The 22,200-nt window shown below is 43.2% G+C and overlaps 1 protein-coding gene across 6 annotated transcripts in view; it reads left to right on the top strand.

Moving 5' to 3' along the window:
• LOC128346597 (E3 ubiquitin-protein ligase RNF220-like) overlaps positions 1 to 22,200 on the top strand; it is a 128,247-nt gene that overhangs the window by 68,174 nt on the left and 37,873 nt on the right. For all 6 annotated transcript variants that reach the window (XM_053300051.1, XM_053300044.1, XM_053300047.1 and 3 more), the window contains one exon: positions 5,573 to 5,615. In XM_053300051.1, the coding sequence (XP_053156026.1) occupies positions 5,573 to 5,615 (43 nt within the window). The remainder of the gene's footprint in view (positions 1 to 5,572; positions 5,616 to 22,200) is intronic.

The following is a 22,200-nucleotide window of genomic DNA, read 5'->3' as shown; positions in this document are numbered from 1 at the left end:
GTGTTGCAGCACTTGAGGCAAGGTGCCAAATGCTACCTTGCCATATGACCCTGGTGGAGGCCAAACCCCCTTTCAAAACAGACCCTTATGAAGTGTAGGGAGGGAACAGGGAAGGTTGCCAGCCACCTCCTCTTCTCTCCTCATGCCTCTTGCAAGTTTTTGTAAGGTGTGAGGGTAAAGGCACTCCTTAAAGCTCGCAAGGGTCACCTTTTTAAAATGGTGTTTCTCTTTATTTAACAGGGGGAGAGTAACAGGCCCTATCCACCCCCAGCACAGCACCCCTCCAGTGACTGTTGTTGGCGTCTATCTTAGGTTTCTTTTTAGATTGTGAGCCCTTTGGGGACAGGGAGCCATCTCATTTATTTATTATTTCTCTGTGTAAACCACTCTGAACCATTTTTGGAAGGGCACTATAGAAATCGAATTATTATTATTATTGTTAACAACAACAACAACAACAACAACCCCACAGTGAGGCACTAACTTGGCGTGGTTGTGGGGCTTGCATGCTCTGAGGAAGGTGAGAGCTATTCCAGAGGTCCAACCATATTGAACGTGTCTCATCAGAGGAGCCAGACAAAGAGTGCCTCTCCCATCAACAATATGGTGAGACGTAACTTTAATAAATCTATACCGGATCGGTCGTCGCCCGGGTCAACAAGGACCGTGCCAGGTGCTATAGTCCCTGGACATCTGGTGGCAAGTGAGCAACAGGACTCAGGATCTTCAGATGAGCAACCAGGGCTGAAGACAGCAAAGTTACTGGAAGAAACGTCGCTTAACTGAAAAAATATATACGAAAAATGCCAACAAGGAAATAATGATCTGCTATTACAAGTCTAGTCCAACTAGAAGAGGTTATTTAAAAAGAATGTACCAAATTTGGAAAGAGAAGCATCCAGATACAGAAATCACAGAACAAAGGCTAGCAGACCAGAGAAGATTCATAATAAGAAATAAAGTATTCACAGGAGTTGAGCTGGAAAAACTGCAAAGAGCAACACAGGCTCAAGATATGGAAGAAGAATTACCACCAACTGAAGAAGTTGCTAAGGCGCAGGTGAAGGAGGTGTCGGAAATCGAGGATGCCACTGTTACTGAACTGTTTCAAAATCAAGACCAGGCAACCTCCCCTTTGCCTTCACCTCAAAAACCCAAATGCCGTTTAACAGAAAAGCAACAAGAACTAAAGCAAAAAATAACTGAGCTCATGAACCAAACAACCACCAGGTTTCGACTTCCAGCTCTAAAAACAGTTGCCAAAAGACAACTTGCTCAGGCATTAAAAGATGTCAATGCTGCACTTGCAGAAACAACAACCAAGAATTTGCAAGAAACAAACCAACTAATGTACAGTGCAGCAACAATTACAACACAAGAGCTCGGTTATAAGATCAGTGGACCTGTCAAAAAAGAAAGCAGTACATCACCTAAATGGAAGATTAGATTAGAAAATAAAATCTCCAGGCTTACATCAGATGCTACCGTGTTTCCCTGAAAGTAAGACCTACCCTGAAAGTAAGACCTAGCAGTAATTTCTGATGTGCCGCTAATATAAGCCCTCCCCCGAAAATAAGACCTAGGCGGGAGGCAGGGTTTCGGGGCCGTGCTGGTCGCAGGGATCGAGAACGGCAGGAGACGGGGTTGAAACTTGGGGCACTACCTCGGAGTAAGTTGTTCTGTGCTTGCCTGCCGTGGCGGGGGAGGTGTGTGCAAAATAAGACCTACCCGAAAATAAGCGCTAGTGCATTTTTTGGGCCTAAAATTAATATAAGACACTGTCTTATTTTGGGGGACACACGGTAGTAAATTGAAAGATATGAAAGACAAGAAGCTGAAGAATGAAAACACCAAACAGTATCTGATCCAAAAATACCACCTAGATTCAAGGAAAATTAGAGAAGTCCTGGAAATAATAAAGCAGCAAATAACAGCAGTGTCAAAGAAGATTAGCAGATATGAAGCCAGAACTACACAACACAGGCAGAATCTCCAATTCCAGTCGAATCAGAGACGTTTCTACAAAAGCATAGAAGGAGAAACTGCAAGAAACCTAGAAACACCAAATAAAGAAGAAACAGTGCAATTCTGGGGGAAATTATGGGACAATCCAATAGATTATAATAAAAAAGCAGGCTGGATGAAAGAGGTCAAAAAATGTAACCAACAAATGCAAGATCTAATAATAACACCAGAATTAATAAGTGAAAGAGCAAAGAAAATTAAAAATTGGACTGCGCCAGCCGACGATGAACTGCATGGCTTTTGGCTTAAACACCTAACAAGCCTTTATAAACAACTATCAAAACAGTTCAATTACATTTTGCAAGGAGGTGATATTGAACAATGGCTAACAACTGGGAAAACTCATCTCATCATGAAAGACCCAGCAAAAGGTGCAGTTCCAAGTAATTATAAACTGATCACCTGCCTGCCAACCATGTTCAAATTATTAACTGGAATAATAGGAGATGAAGTGATGCAACACTTATTAGCTAACAAACAGCTTCCAGTTGAACCGAAAGGAAATTGCCCGAACACCAGAGGCACAAAAGACCAGCTGCTGATTGACAAAATGATTTTAGAAAACTGCAAGAGAAGAAAAACCAATCTAAGTGTTGCATGGATTGACTACAAGAAAGCCTTTGATTCATTGGCTCACACATGGATACTAAAATGTTTAGAAACAACTGGTGTCAGCAAAAACATTCAGATATTTATTTAAAAAAGCAATGAGCATGTGGAGTACACAGTTAACAATCAGTGGCGAGACACTTGGACAGGTTAGCATTAGAAGAGGCATTTTCCAAGGGGACTCACTATCCCCTTTGTTTGTAATCGCCATGATCCCACTTTCACAAATACTAAACAAAACAGGCCTCGGATACCAAACATCTAAAACATCAAGTAAAATCAACTATCTGCTGTACATGGAAGATCTGAAGTTGTATGGAAAGTCCCAGTCAGAAATCGAATCACTGCTAAACACTGTCCGTATATTCAGTAGCGATATAGCAATGGAGTTTGGACTAGACAAGTGTGCTGCATTAATAATGAACAGAGGAAAAATAAGGAAAACAGAAGGAATAGAACTGCCCAATGGAAACAAGATCAAGAACCTGGAAGAGAAAGAACCTTACAAATACTTGGGCATTCTCCAGGCTGATAACATCGCACACACTGAAGTTAAAAGAAAAATTGGAAATGAATACATCAAGAGAGTTCAAAAAATCCTCAAGTCCAAACTCAATGGCAGGAACACCATACAAGCCATAAACACCAGGGCTATACCTGTTATCAGATACAGTGCAGGAATAATAGACTGGACCCAGGCAGAGCTAGAGACGCTAGATCGTAAGACCAGGAAAATCATGACCATCAATCATGCTCTGCACCCCCGCAGTGATGTCGATAGGCTATACCTCCCTCGCAGCTCAGGTGGAAGAGGAATGCTGCAAGTCCATCAAACAGTAGAGGAGGAGAAAAGAGGCCTTGAAGAATATATCAAGGACAATGAAGAAGATGCACTTCAAATGGTCAATAACGCAAAACTATTCAACACCAATGAAACAAAGCAGGCCTACAAGAACGAACAAGTCAAGAACCGAGCAGAAAAATGGAGAAATAAGCCCCTGCATGGTCAATATTTGTACATTATAAGTGGAAAATCAGACATCACCAAGACCTGGCAATGGCTTAAGAATGGTTGCTTGAAGAAAGAAACAGAGGGTTTAATATTGGCTGCACAAGAACAGGCACTAAGAACAAATACAATAAGAGCAAAAGTTGAAAAATCCACAACAAACAGCAAGTGCCACCTTTGTAAAGAAGCAAATGAAACCGTGGACCACCTAATCAGCTGTTGTCAAAAGATTGCACAGACTGACTACAAACAAAGGCATGACAAGGTAGCAGGGATGATACACTGGAACATCTGCAAAAAATACAAGCTACCTGTAGCCAAGAATTGGTGGGACCATAAAATTGAAAAAGTTGAAGAAAATGAAGATGTAAAAACATTATGGGGCTTCCGACTACAAACAAACAAATATCTGCCACACAATACACCAGATATCACTGTAGTCGAGAAGAAAGAAAAACAAGTTAAAATAATCGACATAGCAATACCAGGGGATAGCAGAACAGAAGAAAAAGAAATAGAAAAAATCACAAAATACAAAGATCTACAAATTGAAATTGAAAGGCTGTGGCAGAAAAAGACCCAAATAATCCCAGTGGTAACTGGCGCCCTGGGTGCAGTTCCAAAAGACCTTGAAGAGCACCTCAACACCATAGGGGCCACAGAAATCACCATCAGCCAATTACAAAAAGCAGCTTTACTGGGAACAGCCTATATCTTGTGACGATATCTATAATAACCAACAGTATTGATGATAAAATTCAGCCATCCCAGGTCCTTGGGAAGGACTTGATGTCTGGATAAAACAAACCAGTCAATAATACCTGTCTGACTGTGTAAACAAGAAATTAATAATAATAATAATAATAATAATAATAATGCTCACAAGGGTCAGATTGGTCCTGAAGAGCTACACCAATGGCAGTTGTGGAGGGTCTCTTGCCATCCTGCTGGTGCCCAAATAATCTGCTGCCTGAGGCAACGACTTCACCTCACCTTTTGCCCTGGTCTCTGCCACTGCCCTGGTCTCTCCATGCAGGTCTCTGTGCAAGCTAGAACAAATGTATTTAAAAGAACACCTGGCTTTTTAAAATGACGACAGTAGATGTAGGATGTATACAGTGGCCACAGTGAGATATGTATCTGCAGTGTAATCCTAGGCTTGCAATTTGCATAGCAGCAAGACAATCAGCCATCAGTTTTGCTCTTCTCCTTATGCACACGGACATTAATCCATTGAAACATTCATCATTCATATATATATATATGTATGTATGAATGAATTAAATCCTTTAGGTAAAACACTCTTTCGAAACAATTGCAAACTGCTGGAACGTGTCTGTTTGTGTGGGTGACATCTCAAAAGATCAAAGCAATCAGCGCTGTCCACAGCTAGCTTTTCCTCATTCCAAGTGAGACACTAGCCCTCTTCAGATGTTATTCGCCCCCGTGGCACGCATGCTTACAGTTGCAAAGGCAGTAAGTTTATTGTGGTCAACCAAGCAGAACTATTTTTTAATTCCTTTTTATTACAATAAATTGTTAAAATTCAACCAAAGAACTGAAAATTCCTCTGCTTTACCTTTCTGTTGAGGGGAAAAACCAGTTCAAATGCTGGCAGGAACACTATGAGGCGGGTCTCACAATCAAGGAGACCCGCCTCCATAGCGTTTGCTGGGAGAGTGGGCTAAGCCTGTTCTCCCCACAGACGAGCAGGACGGCCGGATCGGCCGCCCACACGATTGCCAGCTCTGTTACAGCGCCGGTGGGGTTGGGAGGATTGGGAGCCACACGGCCCCCGGAAGCTCCAGCATGCCCTGTGCGTGCGTCTGACATCAGACACAGGCAGCGAATGAGTTAGTAAATCTGTCAGTCAATGCCTAACAATTTTTGATTATTATTAATTTATCCCTTTGCTTTTTTCTCCCACAGACCTTTTTACACGTGAAAGTGAACCGGGAGGCCCGAATAGGAGGTGAGGAGGAGATTTTTATGATTTTATGTGATTTTGATATGTGGACAGATGACCCTGCTAACCCTGCTCTCTGAAGATGGAGGACGTAAAAAACAGGATTACCCTTAGCTACAGATTCACTGCCTTAGTTTCCATAACCAACTGCAGTGCACAAACACACAGTCATTAGGCACAGCAGAGAAAGAGAGAAAGGAAAAGGCTCATTAACAAAAACAAACAAACAAGGGTGATGGAATTGATTTACTGCATGCACTGCTGAGGTAAATCTTTCTTGGGGTATTTCTTTTGCTTGGCGGCGGCGGGGGGTGGTGGTGGAGAGACAAGAACAGTTCTGCTTATCTATGCAAATGTTTCCTAGCGATCTCTATCTTGTGTGTATCGTATGTGTGTGCTTTGCAAAAGGGGAGGGAGGCGGGGAGGAGGGTCTGCCACAGAGTAACGCGTAATTGTGTGTGTGTGTTACCTGCACAAGGGGAAGAGAAGGTAATTTTGAAAAGGCATTTGGGAATTGCTTCTCTTCGTTCTCAAACATTTGGATCTCACTTAAAAAAATAAATCCATATAAACATCAGTTTGCTGGCAGCTTTGCCTGTTTAAATCTTAGCGTTATATACTGAGTGTCTTGGAAATGCGATATGCAGTATGCCAGAGAGAGGAATACAGAGAAAAGTATTTAATATTTTTTTTTTTTTTAAGGAGGGGGATGAGGTGAAGGGAGGTGGTTTAGGAGACAAGAAATGAAGCTGCCTGTTTTCCAGTAAGTAATGGAGAAATTCCAGGAGCTAGGGCTAAATATACTTGGTGATCAATACAGAAATGGCTCATTGTGAATAATTTAACTGCTTGGTGTAGTGCAAGTTTTGAAACTAAAGGCAAAAGGGAGCTGGGGACTGGAGAAGGGGAAAAAATGAATTTCTTCTTTTACCTTGAACCCCCACCCCACCCCAATTAAATTTCCCACTTAAGAATACAATTGTGATAACTGACCTTTACATTTTATTTTTAATCAAGTGGTAAGTGAGTGGGTGTCATCTAATACAGTTACTTGGGTTTCTTGAAAGTAATAGCTTGCTCTGTGTCAGGCTTACACAGATGATTTTTGGTTGTTTATTGTATTTTTGGTTATTTATTGCATTTTGAAATTTTTGGTAATTTTTGAAATTTTTTAATTTTTAAAATAAAGGTTTTTAAACATGTGTTTCAGTCAGATGTATGTTGGGGGCGGGGCGGGCGCAATTTCAGTGCTTGCCCTAGGTGCCGTTTTCCCTAGTTACGCCTCTGTTGTTAAGGATGATACAACCTATTTCACTTGCTTGAGTAACAGGATGCATATCAGTTTCTTTCTCCCCTTCACACTTTGGACAAAGGGGTTGAGAGTTAGAGTTTCCAATCTTTACTGTAAATTAAAATATTTAGCACTTCCAGGAAATGGGATTCCAAAGATGCATAATCCTTCAGGGGCTAGAAAGGAATGGCTGTTATGCCAAACAGCCTGATCAGATGTGCAAAGATACTGGGCTGCGGGCTAAGAGGGTTTCCCCCCATAAAATGTTTATTCTAAATCCCCTGTTCAGGGAGCTCTTAGGTTGGAAATTTCCTATTAAAGTATGGCCAATTTGTTTCGCCAGAACCATTAGCAATGATTCCTGGAGAAGAATAGTACCTCCAGGAATCATTCACACTTTCTGCATTCCCAGTGGAGATCATTCCTCATCCCCAATGCAATCCCGCAATCCCCAATGAAGAAATCATTCCACATCCCCAGTGGGTTAAATGGGAGACTTCATTCCCCAGTACACTCGTGTCAGCCCATACACTAAATTGACCTAGGCAGCCATCTAGGGTGTGAAATTTTTGAGATGGCACTGCCGCCCTTGCTGCTGCCTCCTGCTGCCAATAACAGCCTCCTCCAAGGAAGCTATTCACAGCAGTGGGCGGCAGCACTTCTCCCAATATGAGTCACATGAAGTGACCCTCAAAGCCTATTCTGACACTGGTACACGGCTAGAGCATTCTCCACCCCACCCCCCTTGTCGCTTGGACACATGCACCCTTGTCATTGTCTCATTGGTCATCTGTGAGTTGTGCCCCATCTCTTTGCCCCAGAAGCAGCAACTAACCCCCGTGGAGACTGCGGTTATATTCAATACATCTCTGCCTGCATGTCTCAACCTCACATCAGCCAGCTGTTGTTTTCTGTTTTAGGGACTGTGGCCTGCCTTGCTAGCTGACATCCTCTGAAAGCCACCTCTGCAGTAATGCAATCCTAAAAGCCTCATTAACTTAACAGGAGCCACGTAGTATATACTCCAAATAGATGAAAAGCACAACATGACTGAATGAACTAGAATCGGAATGCTCAAAACTCAACCCCAGTTTTATATGGTACACGTATCTGAACAGAAATAACACACCAACTCTATGAAGCAAAATACATACAAATGTTGCAAAGGATCTTACACAACATATGCAGTCCTCTATAACACTTAGGTGTGATCAGAACAGTTATCATCTTTATCATCCAGATACTCCACAAGCAGGTTCAATACTAATTGGGTAAGGTGAAAAAAACTTTTCTCATCATAGTAAAGCAATGCATTCCCATTCACAGTACCAATTGGAATGGAGATGATATATGCAATCCAACTCCCATTACTATATAAGTGAAAGCCAATGGTTTCTCAATCTTCTAAACTTCATTACTCATTTGTATTCAGTGTTTCTAGGATCTTAAGATCTTTTTGCATCCAACCATGTATTTTAAAAATAATAGATTTTCCAGATATTTCTTTGTGCTGCCAATTTTATATAAGGATTCTGTTTCATAAAAACCACTGTTATTTCATCAGATTTCAACCTGAACAGAGGAATAACAATTCATATCATATTATGCATCATACTACACATCAACATTCACTTATCTTCCAAATCTAGTTCCTCCCACAAAAAGATCCACTTAGAATCACTGACCATTGTAAATGTAAATATAGCTTTCTTAGCTTTTTTATCTCAATGCCTTGTCTTCCCACAGTTTCTTATGTACAACACCTGTGGAGACATGCTTCCTTACTCTAAACACTCCCTTCCTTTTAAACTACTACCCAATTATCATCCATGTGGAGCCCTAATATAAGGCAGCTGTGCTCTGTATGATTAATTGCTGTGCCTTCCTCCTTTCCTACTGATCCTGCAAATTACATGATTACAGCTCTCAAAGCTGTTACAAGATAAATGGATATACTCATGCTGCTCCTTTTTAAACTGTCCCCCAGGAAACATGACATGTGTATGTATTTTGCTTCATAGATTTGGTGTGTTATTTCTGTCCAGATACGTGTACCATTTAAAATTGGGGTTGAGTTTTTGAGCATTCTGATTCTAGTTCATTCAGTCACGTTGTGCCTTTCATCTATTTGGTAATGCAATCCTAGGCAGGACTGTACAGCAACTTCCCCAGCTGCAGAGCGACAGTGGCATAGATGGGGCAAGTTACTATGTGAACCTGGCAGCAGCAACTGCTGCAGAAAATCCATCCCCTCCCCTCTGCCCATACTTAGCCAGACCTGTAGGAACAAACAGAGGAGGAGCAGCTGCAAGGGTGCCTATGTTAGGAGGCAATGGCAGCTGGTGGTTCCTGGGACTGGGGTGGGGGGAGCTCTAGGCAGGGCAGGTGATAGGTGGAGCTACAGGTAGTGAGAGATGGAGTCAGGTGTGGGCAGCTGCAGAGGTAGAGCCAGGACTAGGCGGGTGCCTTAGCAATAAGATGGGCATAGTGTAGATTTGTAGCTAATGACTGGAATCAAAATACACACACACACACATCTCAATTGCTCATCAGCAGAGGTACAGATAAATATGGACAACACCAGTTGCTTTTTAGTGCTTAACAGGACTACAGTAGTGTGTAGATTTGTATCTAACACAGCAGGATGAAAGCACAAGTGGAGAGAGAGAGAGAGTGAGAGAGAGAGAGAGAGAGAGAGAGAGAGAGAGAGGAAAAGAATTGTACAAGCCACTAGTAGTCTCCTGTCAGGGGTGTATCTAGGATGGGGCAGGCAGGACACATGCCCTGGGCGCCACTTGAAGGGGGCGCCATTTCTTAAAATAAAATAAAATAAAAAATTAAAATGGCCACTGGACATGCTCAAATGGCCTCTGTGAGGCCCTAGACCATGCCAGGCCTTGCAGAGGCCATTTGAGCAAGCATGGTGGCCTTTTTGTTTTCAGCGGCCATTTTTAAAAAAACAATTATTTTAAAAAATGACCACCGCACATACTCAAATGGTGCCTGTGAGGCCCTAGAGGCCAGTGGGAGGAGGGGGAAACTTTGCAGACCCCCCCACAGCAGACCCCCGAAGGGGCTACAGGTAATTTTTTTTTTAAATTAATATAATATAGGCCACTGTACACATATTCAGATTGGCACTATGTACAGAGAATCAGGGCTTGTAAATACTGTGCTGAAGTTTATGAGCTAAGATTGTATTCATTTGCTCTTACTTTGCTTCTTGTGATAAGTGAGTTAAATGTGATGTCTTAATAATATGACTATTAATGGTGAGTTTGTCTTTGAATCAGTGTGAAATCCTTAGTATTAAGGCCCACTGGGAGTTCCTTGCTCTTTCTCTCATTTTAATTGTCTTTCTGAAATACTAGAATATATTCCAAGCAGTGACACAGTTTACTCTACATATCGTTTAATTATTTTCAGAGTACCTGGTAAAAGTCAAATTCTCGATTTATTTTTAAAACTTATGTACTCGTGATGCTACAATGTATAGCAGAGAATTAGACAGGCACTTCTGTTTAGTTTTTCCAAGTATACCTCCACATAATATTTAGGTATTTCATGAGCCCCAGCATACTGAAATTTGTAGTTTTCCAGCATTTTCTTGGTCTGGCTACGTCCACTGCTAAATAGTTTTTGCAATATTAAAAGATTAACGAGCTTGACTTGTATTTTTCAGTTGATATTATGGTAAAGTTATCTGAAAGATGGGTGTCAGATGTTTGGACAGGGAGCGCAATTTCAGTGCTTGCCCTAGGCGCTATTTTCCCTAGATACGCCTCTATCTCCTGTGGAGAGTAAATACATTCTGAAGTCACCAGGGCAGCTCTGCCTGCCTGATTATTTCAAAAATGAATACTACTGATAACACACAACAACAACAACGAACTCTGAGCCAGAGTGGTGCAGTGGTTCATGTGCTGGACTAGACTAGGGAAATGCAATGTTTGCGAGAGGTGTAGCTTCCATTAGACAAGGGAGGACACTTGCACCTGGGCCCACATGGTTTGAGAGGCCCACAAGGGCCCCCAGGGCAGTCCCCCCTTGTCCACAAGTCACCTGCACTACCATCGCCCCACCGCGCTCGCCACTACTTCCCATCTTTGCCACCCCCCCACACTACTACTGGCTGGCGCGTGGGCTTCCCTTCCTCCCAACAGCGCGCCTGCACTATTTGAGTATGGAGACCGTCACGTGCTGTGACGTCACGGCATGCAACGGTCTGCATACTCAAACAGCACAGAAGCATTGTTCAGAAGAAGGGAAGCCCACGCGCTGGCCGGTAATGGAGTGGGGAGAAGCCAGGGGGAAGCCTGCCACTGCTCTCTTGGTGGCAAAGATGGAAAGTAGCGGTGGGGGCAATGGCCCAGCAGCGGTGAGGCCGCCCCACCCTCAGAGGTTATGTATGTATGTATGCATTTGTTTATTTTGGCCCAAGGCCAGCATAAATACAAGGGAAAAAAGGGAAACAGCAACAACAATAAAGTAGATATAATACATAAAACATTAATACCTTCAAATACTGCCTCAGAGGTAATTAATAGGGGGCCTCATAGATGAAGGGGGTGTGGTTTCGGCACTGCGGGCCCCCTGCCTAACATTGTCCCCTGGCCACCGGGAACCTCGCTATGCCTGTTTGATGCATTCCTGTCTTGCTGAGAATTTTCCCTTCATCATTGCCTCTTACTTCATGATGCAAAGATGTCAAACGTCCTTCTTCTTTATTAGGGATGTGCATGAAAAATCTTCGGCACAGCAGGGGTAGTACTTTAAGGGCAGGGGAGACTGTACTCACCCCCCCCCCGCCGCATTCCCCCCTCCAGCGCTCTGTAAACTTTAAGCCCCTCGGGGCGGCAGCGTTCCTCCCTGCCGCCCTGTTCCCCCTGTCGGCCAGAAGTGGCCGGAAGTTGCGAGCGCATGTGCAAGCACGGCAAACGTGCACGCACGACGGGCGCACGCACACTCGCAACTTCCGTCCACTTCCGGCCGACGGTGGGAACGGGGCGGCAGGGAGGAACGCTGCCGCCCCGAGGGGCTTAAAGTTTACAGAGCGCCGGTGGGGGAAATGCGGCTGGGGTGTGTGAGTACACTCTCCCCCACCCTTAAAGTACTACCCCCGCCATGCAGAAACGCCGAATACCGCCCCAGCGCCGAAATGTTTCGGAGGCCTTTACAATGGCTTCCGAAACGTTTCGGGCACATGCCTATTCTTTATATCATGTTTCCCTCTTCTCATCCCCAACACTGAATCATATCATTGCTCATAAATGTGGTAGCCCATGCTGAACTTCTATGACAGGAAGAGATTAACAAAAAATAATAATTTTGAATTCAGTTATCAAAGTTCAGTATCAAATTTCATTCACTACCACAAAAATAAAAAGGGTTTGAGGAGTATTTAGCTTTGGTTACCAACGCAGACCAATCCTATGCATGTTCATTCACAACTAAGTGCTTACTTTACTTTCAAGTAAGCATACATCTCTTAGTTTCTCTATGAGTTACAGAAACAGAGCATAATTGTAATTCCTTACTCTTTCTTTTTCTTTCCTTCATTTGTTTTGTATAGCTGACATTGATTAACTGCAAAAAATTAATAATAATAGTCATTTTAAAAGTTCAGAAACAAAGCTGTAAGTTTTAAAAATTGCATCGTGGGCTACTTTTTTTAACCACAAGCTGAGAGGTTTCCTGCTTAAATCTCGCCTTGCTGTGTGGCTCAGAATTTTTCTCTATATTGAATCTGGGGTGGGTTCCCCCCCTCAAAGTCATACTCTGCCTAGGGCGCTGAAAACCCTAGGGCTAGCCCTGCATACACCACAATGCCAAGGGGAGAGCTGGTCTTGTGGTAGCAAGCATGACTTGTCCCCTTAGCTAAGCAGGGTCTGCCCTAGCTGCATATGAAAGGAGTGGAGAAAGTGGATAGAGAGAAATTCTTCTCCCTCTCATATTACACTAGAACCAGGGGTTATCCCATGAAATCGATTGCTGGGAAATCTAGGATCAACAAACGGAAGTACTTTTTCACACAATGCATAATCAACTTGTGGAATTCTCTGCCACAAGATGTGGTGACAGCCAACAACCTGGATAGCTTTAAGTGGGGTTTGGATAACTTAATGGAGGAAAGGTCTATCAATGGCTACTAGTCGGAGGGCTATGGGCCACCTCCAGCCTCAAAAGCAGAATGCCTCTGAGTACCAGTTGCAGGGGAGTAACAGCAGGAGAGAGGGCATGCCCTAAACTCCTGCTGTAGGCTTCCAGTGGCATCTGGTGGGCCATTGTGTGAGGAGGCTGGACTGGATGGGCCTTGGGCCTGATCCAGCAGGGCTGTTCTTATGTTCTTATGAAAGGGAGACTAGAAGTGTGAGCACTGGAAGATATTCCCCTCAGGGGATGGAGCCGCTCTGGGAAGAGCAGAAGGTTCCAGGTTCCCTCCCTGGCTTCTCCAAGATAGGGCTGAGAGAGTCTCCTGCCTGTAACCTTGGAAAAGCTGCTGCCAGTCTGTGAAGACAATACTTAGCTAGATAGACCAATGGTCTGACTCAGTATATGGCAGCTTCCTATGTTCCTAAGATTCCCCTATAACTGGGGTAAGTTTTAGAGCAGAAAGATGAAGAAAGTTGGACTAGTGCAAATCTTTGTGTAGCTCTGATTTTCTCTCCCGGGTGCGGGGCTGCTCCACTCCCCACCCTCACCCTCATTATCCAGCTTCACACCATTTATAGATCCAAGATTGGGGTAGTTAACCAGCTTCTTTCTATTAAGCTAGGCGTTTTCCAGATGACGATTTATCCCTGCTTCACTATGACTAAGTTTGTAGGGAGTTCCGATGAGAGAGGGATTTACAGCACCAGCAACATGTTGTTCTTTCAGCCAGTTGCATCATTCAGCTTTTTCATGACTGGCCCTTAATGCAGAATATAAGCATCTTTAAAAAGTTGTCCTTTGGAAGAGGGTTGAAAACTGTAGTGTGGGATATACTGGCATCTTTGCAGAGCTGTGTGGAGAGACCTCTGAGATGGAGGTGTGGCTACATTTCTGGGAGTGACTTTGGGGAGTGTCGGCTCTGCCTGCCACTCCTCTCAATTCAATTTTTGGGCAGACTTGCTTCCTGTGTCTTGCAATCTACTTCTAGTTTAGTTCTCCACCTAATACTGATTTTTATTTTAACAGTAGTGCATTAGAACAAAGGGAAGCTCCAGGTACTGCAAAACCCAAAGCAAGTTTTGTGGTCTGTAATAGGGGAATGTAGGGGACTGGGAAGATTTTTATTTATTTATTTGTTTATTTATTTATTTACTTATTTATTTATTTATTTATTTATTTATTTATTTAGTTCATTGAAATTTTCTTATATACTGCATCCTCCAAAGACTCTAGGCGGTGAACAACAATAATACCACTAACAATTAATTTTAAAATATAACAACAACAGCAACAACAACAACAACAACTGCACCAGGGGACGATGAACTTAATGGTTTTTGGCTTAAACACCTACCAAGCCTTCGTAAACAACTATCAAAATAGTTCAATCACATTTTGCAAGGAGGTGATATTGAACTATTAAACACCAATGAAACAAAACAGGCCTACAGGAAAGAACATAGTCAATATTTGCACAATATAAGTGGAAAATCAGACATCACCAAGACCTGGCAATGGCTTAAGAATGGCAACTTGAAGAAAGAAACAGAGGGTTTAATACTGGCTGCACAAGAACAGGCACTAAGAACAAATGCAATAAAAGCAAAAGTAGAAAAGTCAACAACAAACAGCAAGTGCCGCCTTTGTAAAGAAGCAGATGAAACAGTGGACCACCTAATCAGCTGTTGTAAGAGGATCGCACAGACTGACTACAAACAAAGGCATGACAAGGTAGCAGGGATGATACACTGGAACATCTGCAAAAAATACAAGCTACCTGTAGCCAAAAATCGGTGGGACCATAAAATTGAAAAAGTGGTAGAAAATGAAGATGTAAAAATATTATGGGACTTCCGACTACAAACAGACAAACATCTGCCACACAATACACCAGATATCACTGTAGTCGAGAAGAAAGAAAAACAAGTTAAAATAATCAACATAGCAATACCAGGGGATAGCAGAACAGAAGAAAAAGAAATAGAAAAAACCACAAAATACAAAGATCTACAAATTAAAATTAAAAGGCTGTGGCAGAAGAAGACCAAAATAATCCCAGTAGTAATTGGTGCCCTAGGTTCAATTCCAAAACAACTTGAAGAGCACCTCAACACCACAGGGGCCACAGAAATCACCATCAGCCAATTACAAAAAGCAACTTTACTGGGAACAGCCTATATTCTGCGACGATACCTATAATAATAACAGCAACATTATTGATAATAAAATCCAGCCATCCCAGGTCCTTGGGAAGGACTCAATGTCTGGATAAAACAAACCAGTCAATAACACCTGTCAGACTGTGTAAAGAAGAGATAATAATCGAAGGGCAAATGCCAGGTGAAACAGGTGAGTCTTAAGAAGGGCCTTAAAAGTAGCCAGGGAGGGGGCTGAAAGAATTTGGGTGGGTGGGAGAGTGTTCCAAAGAAGAGAGACGGCCGCAGAGAAGGCCCTCCTATGGGCCCAGGCACCACACACTACACCAGGGCCTGGGACACTAAGGAGGGCCAGCTGAGAAGACCTCACAGGCCGGGATAAAACCAGCTGAGAGAGGTGATCCTGGAGATATACAGGTGCTAAGCCCATAAGGTTTTTATAGGTGAGAACGAGCACTTTGAATTGGACCTGGAAATGAACAGGCAACCAGTGCAGCAACCGTAAAAGAGATTTGACACTATCAAATCTACGGCCACCATAAGGAGGTGGGCTGCTGCATTCTGGACTTGTTGAAGCTTCCGAATTGTTTTCAAAGGCAACCCTAGGTAGAGCGCATTACAGTAATCCAAACGAGAGGTAACAAAGGCATGAGTTACTATTGTGTTGCCAGGGCCTGCCGGTTGAGAAGAGGCTGTAACTGGTGAACCAGCCGAAGCTGGGCAAAGGCACTCCTGGCCATGGCCTCCACCTGCTGTTCAAGTAGGAGCCGCGAGTTCAGAAGGATCCCCAGATCATGAACTGTCTCTCTCAAGGAAAGCACAACCCCGTCAAGAGATAAACTCACATACAGCAATTGGCCAGATAGCAAACTGAACAAGAGCAACTTGGTCTTGGAGGAATTGAGCCTGAGCTTGTTTTGGCCCATCCAGGTCCTGACAGCCTCTAGGCACTGAGCCAGCACATGGATGGCATCACCTTTTTGGCCAGATATAAAGCTGAGTATCATCAGCAAACCAACAGATGACCAGGCCCAGCTGCTTCATGTAGATGTTAAAGAGAATGGGAGCAAGGACCGAGCCCTGTGGAACCCCACTAGAAAGGGACCAGGGCACAGAACACTCACCCCCAATCGACACTGACTGGAATATCCCAATGAGATAGGATCAGAACCACTGAAGTAGTGCCCCCAAGGTCCAGCCCCCTTAAGCGCTCCAGAAGGATAGCATGATCGATGGGATCAAAGGCCACTGAGAGATCAAGAAGAACCAAGAGAGGTGTGCTTCCCACATCAAGGTTACGATGCAGGCCGTCCAACAGGGCAACCAATTCCATTTCAGTGCTGTGCTGCAGCCTAAAACCTGACTGGCAAGGATCCAGGAAATCAGTTTCCTCCAGGACTCTCCGTCAACTGATCACAAACCACCTTCTACAGAAACTTACCAAGAAAAGGAAGATTGGAGATTGGAAGATAGTTATCCAGATTATGAGGGTCAAGAGAAGGCTTCTTCAGAAGAGGGTAGACCACCGCCTCTTTAAGGGCTGATGGAACAAACCCCTTCTGAAGAGATGAATTAACCATCTCCCAAAACCTGGTTCACAGAAAAGGCAGGGCTTGGTGGAGTGGGGTTGTGAAGCTTGTGTTCCTGTCCAGTTGGCTGCTTGGGGAGGTACAATGTATGGTTCTCTAATATATACAGGTGAAACTCGGAAAATTAGAATATCGTGCAAGTCCATTAATTTCAGTAATGCAAATTAAAAGGTGAAACTGATATATGAGACAGACGCATTACATGCAAAGCAAGATAAGTCAAGCCTTAATTTGTTATAATTGTGATGATCATGGCGTACAGCTCATGAAAACCCCAAATCCACAATCCCAGAAAATTAGAATATTACATGGAACCAAGAAGGCAAGGATTGTAGAATAGAACAATATCGGACCTCCGAAAAGTATACAGTGTACTGTGCTTGATTGGCCAGCAAACTCGCCTGACCTGACCCCATAGAGAATCTATGGGGCATTGCCAAGAGAAGGATGAGAGACATGAGACCAAACAATGCAGAAGAGCTGAAGGCCGCTAATGAAGCATCCTGGTCTTCCATAACACCTCATCAGTGCCACAGGCTGATAGCATCCATGCCACGCTGCATTGAGGCAGTAATTGCTGCAAAAGGGGCCCAAACCAAGTACTGAATACATATGCATGCTTATACTTTTCAGAGGTCCGATATTGTTCTATTCTACATTCCTCTTTATTGCAATTCCATGCCAACTGAGCCACTTTGGAAGGGTGGTATATAAATCAAATCAAATCAAATCAATCAATCAATAAACTGCCATTCAAAAGATGACTCCTCCCCCAGTATCCCAAGGCCAATAATTTTAACCAGAAAGAAGACAAGCTGATTTTTAAAGACTCTTCGGCTTCACAGAATCTTGTAGAAATCCCTTACACAGTGGCCCTATTCAGGCATTATGCAATAATGAGTGTACAGATGTCTATACATGTGTACAGGCAAACCTCGTTATAAGTGGAACCACTATTCACTGTTTCATATATCTGCGGGTATCAAATAGACACCCGACCTCCTTATCTGCAGATACAAAAGGGTTACCATGTATCTTTGGTTCCTAGAAGGAACTGTGGAGGTAATTTCTGGCCGCCATTTTGTATGCAGGAGCCATTTTGTGGCTCACTTCATAATTTTTTTTAAATCTGACTTTTTGGCACCATTTGGGACTTTGAGGGGGCATTGCTGGACACCAGGAGACCTGTGGAGCACAGCAGGACACTTTAATTGGTGTGATTTTGTTTTTGGAAACCTAATCCGCATGTTCAAAGACTCAGTTTCTCATTATCCTATAGTAATCTGCAGGAATGGAATGCCCGTGGATAATGAGGCCCACATGTTTGTGTTTTCGTGTGAATGACCATATATGCCTTCATTCTGAAAGTGAATCTAGGTATAGGCTCATCAAATGTACAGTTGAATAGGAAGTGCTCTGCTGTACATTATGTTCAACATAATGTGTACCTGTGTCCAGATTCCCACTTGTGTGCACTTGTACGAGTCTTAAACATAATGTGTGAACAGGGGCAGGGTGAGCTTCAGTTAGAGCACTCCCACTCCCCCCCCCCCGCTTTAGAAATCTACTTTGGATTTCAGACAATCCACTTTTGGATCCATACACTCCCTTTGCCCACCTACTAGCAGTGCATGTGAAGTTTCTGGAATATTATGAAGGGAGCCCAAGCAATTAAGCTCATAGAGCCATCAGGTCTACACCAGTACATTAGAAAAATTCAGCAACACATCTTTTCATAAAGAAAGAAAGAAGTAATAACGGTGGTATCTGGGCAATGGTGTGTTTGGTGCCCTGTTATCTAGTCCAGTCCCTGGCCATAGGACCTGTAGGAATTTCAGAGAGGATGAGGTATCTCACTGGATCCTGTAATGCCATGCCTAAATGAAGAAAAAAATTTGGGTACCCATCTGGCAATTGGTGTGAAAGTTTGCTACGACGGTATTGGTCTTGACCAACTCGTGTTGAACCATACTGCAGTTTTAATTTTTACCCCCATTAAGGCAGCGCCAAATATAATGTGTTCATTGAATTCCTCATAACATGTGTTCATTGAATTCCTCAAAACATCTTCTATCAATATGAACTAGTTTCATCCTTTTATTTGAATCTTTGGCTGAGTAATGCAATTTTCTATACGGTAATTGAGTAAGTCAGGGTCAGGAACAAAAGTATCTCCTTCAAATTCTATTTATTAATACAAAAATTAGTAGTTGTGTTGCTTTTGTATACTTAAAAATGTGTTAGAACAATTTTTGATAAATTCTCAAAAATTATACTTAATTTTATATTTTAAAAATCTCAGTAACTTGCCACTGAAATTAACCCTCAGTTTCTTTACTGTTTTCACAACCTGCTCCACATTTATATTTACATTTACAAAAACATACACAGTTGAAGCCATGTCTATGGCATTGGCACTGTCCTCCAACACACTTTTTACATCCATAAGTTGTGAGCAAATCGTCCGGAAGTTCATTAGCACAGGGATCTGGTATCTGGTATCAGAGAATTTTCTTCGCTCATGACCCATCTGTACTCCTTTGGAACTAAAGAGGTCGGATGTCATAGTGAGAACTGATGCACATGTGTATACCATGTAAAATGATTGTCTTAGATGCCCATGTAACACTGAACTTGTACATGGGACATTTAATAAGTTTGGTGCTTTTCCTTGGGTCATTATTTCAAACCTTAGCTGATTAAAAGTTGTGCACTTCATTCTTCGTTTAAGAACATGAACCAGGTATTCTTCAACCTGCTGAAATGAATGAGTGCTTGGTGGAAGAAGCTGACCAAACTGTTGCAAATACATTTCTGGGTTAGCTTTTAAAGAAGCTGCTTTTGTACCGATTTTGCTTGTAACATCAGATCCAGTAAGGAAGTGAGTAGCAAGAATTACTTCGCAAAGAGATAAGCCCATTTTTCTTGATCGTGTATGAATAGGGATAACATCTGTAGCCGACTTTCTTAAATACAGCTCAAGTCCATTTTCATGAAAGAATTTGAAGAAGTATTAGAACATCAGTGTCATTAGACAGGACAACTAAATGTCTTATTCCATGCTTCAGTGAGTGAAGGATGTGGAGAGAAGAGCTTATCCTGTGGTAGCAAGCATGATTTTTCCCCATAGCTAAGCAGGGTCTGCCCTGGTTGCATATGAATGGGAGACTTGATGTGTGAGCACTGCAACAGATTCCCTTTAGGGGATGAAGCCGCTCTGGGAAGAGCAGGTTTCAGGTTCCCTTCCTGGCTTCTCCAAGATAGGGCTGAGAGAGATTCCTGCCTGCAACCTTGGAGAAGCCGCTGCCAGTCTGTGAAGACAATACTGAGCTAGATAGACCAATGGTCTAACTCCGTATATGGCAGTTTCCTATGTTCCTATGTGTGGAAGCAAGCGTAGGTCTGTGTCTTCAATGGGCACTTGTAAGTCATTTTCAACCTTGCTTGCCTGTCCACCACAGACTTTCAGAGATGGAGAAGGTCCATTTTCATGGAGGAGGCCACTCAAGTACGTTTCACTGACCATGTTTACAGAATTCTGCTGGACAAAGTGTTTTAGAGCATCCTGAAGCAATCTTTTATTATCAACGGATGCCCCAAATTGATCCCTCTGTATAGGAAGTTTTGTGCTTGGAGTAATTGATGTCACTGGCAGAGGTCTTACTGTGGCTGTTCTCTCTCAATCTGCATTTTTAACTGATATGGTCAGGTAACTATCAAACACGTAGTCATCGACACGGCTGAATGTGCAGACCTGTTTACATGACTAAGTGTTGAGTCAAACAAATCTCTAAATGTGAAAATGTCTTTTGTTGGGATTCTCCGTATTAGATTCATCACATCAAGTTGACACAAGTTGACAGGGTGCTTTTAAAAATCAAAGTGACAAAGGACAAGGGGCGTGGCCTGGGCTGCCAAGAGCCCAAACGAGCTCTCAGCTCGTCATTTCAGGCAGTGTTAGCTGCCTGATAGGACGTTCCCCCCTTTCTCTCCCTCCAGAGAGGGAGAAGAAGGGGAAAACTTTCTATCGGGCAATCGGAGCTGCCTGAAATCATTGGCAAAGAGTTCGCCTGGGCTCTTGGCGGCCCGGGTGTGGGAGGGGGGAGTTCGCTCTGGGCTCCTATGGAGCCCGAGCCACGCCCCCATGTGCATGACGTCACGCGCACGGGCATATTGGAGGGGGCTGCTGAGTGGGGCTGGACGCAGGCCGCCGCTCGGCTGGCTCTGCGCCTGATTCCCTGGGGAAGTATTGGTTTCTGAGCATTGATTTAGTGTATCTGTAATATTGTAAATGGATCTGATGTAAGCTATAAGCTGCATTGGTTTTTCTGTAACTCTGCATTTCCCCCTTGTTTCTGTTTGTTTTCTGGTCTCGGACATCAATAAACAATCTGAATCTGAATCTTGTTTAATGAAAGAGACTACCCAAGCAGCTAGATTTCCAAGTGGATGTGATGTTGTGGGTATATTATTATTTTTCAAAAGTGAATCATATCCTGATCTTTATATATAAGAACAATAGATTTCAAATGTTTAAATGGTGTATGGCGGGGGAGGATAATCTTATCTACCAAATGAACTGAGGCATCTGGGGCAAAATGGCATTTGAGGGGTTTTTTGGTGCATATTGACTAGAGCAAGGATTCTCTGTGGTTTTATGCCTAGAATCAAAATCAGAATTCCTTTATTATAGCCAAAGGCCAGCAAGAAGAGAGACAATTAACAATAGGTAACACATTTATTTAGGAATGTGAACCAGTCATTACTCTTGCTAGCACTGCCATTCTGTGCGCTCCCAGAAGCCTCTCTGCTTATGTCTGGGACTACAAGCTAAGCAGATTCGAGTTAGCTGTTCGTTAAGGTCAAGGTCTCTTTACAAAGAGACTGACCCTGTTTACTCCCTCTTTCTGGCTGCCTCAAGCAAGCTAAAACTTGTCACTTCAGCAGGAAAGCAGATAAGGCACTGTGAACATGGCTCCCCCGCCCTAACAAAAGAGGTTGATGGGCCACAGGACCTCAGGAGATGCACCCATTAAAAATACTGATTGGTTTACTGGTTCCTTCTGGCTGGACAGATAAGTCCTTGCACGTCCATCCAGTCCATGTACATAACAAGTTGTTCTTGATCTATTCATGCCATTGTGCTTAAGCTAGCAGACCCAACAAAGTAGATGGATTGTTTTGAGATCCACTGTAATTTCCCTCCTCAGGAAGAAGGAGCAGCTGGTATTTTGCCCCAGGGCACATTTTGGGCTATAACTGGCCCTAGTTTCATCAACCAGTGTGCTTCATTTGGTCTCTACACCGTGGAGTCACCCGAGATGCACACTAAGATGTGTGCACTTGCCACCGCCATCACTGAGAATAATGGCGGTGGTGATGCAGCAATGATTATGCACACT

Source organism: Hemicordylus capensis, chromosome 2 (genome assembly GCF_027244095.1).
Source record: "Hemicordylus capensis ecotype Gifberg chromosome 2, rHemCap1.1.pri, whole genome shotgun sequence".
NCBI classification, from domain to species: domain Eukaryota; kingdom Metazoa; phylum Chordata; class Lepidosauria; order Squamata; family Cordylidae; genus Hemicordylus; species Hemicordylus capensis.
This window is presented reverse-complemented; position numbering and strand designations above follow the sequence as displayed.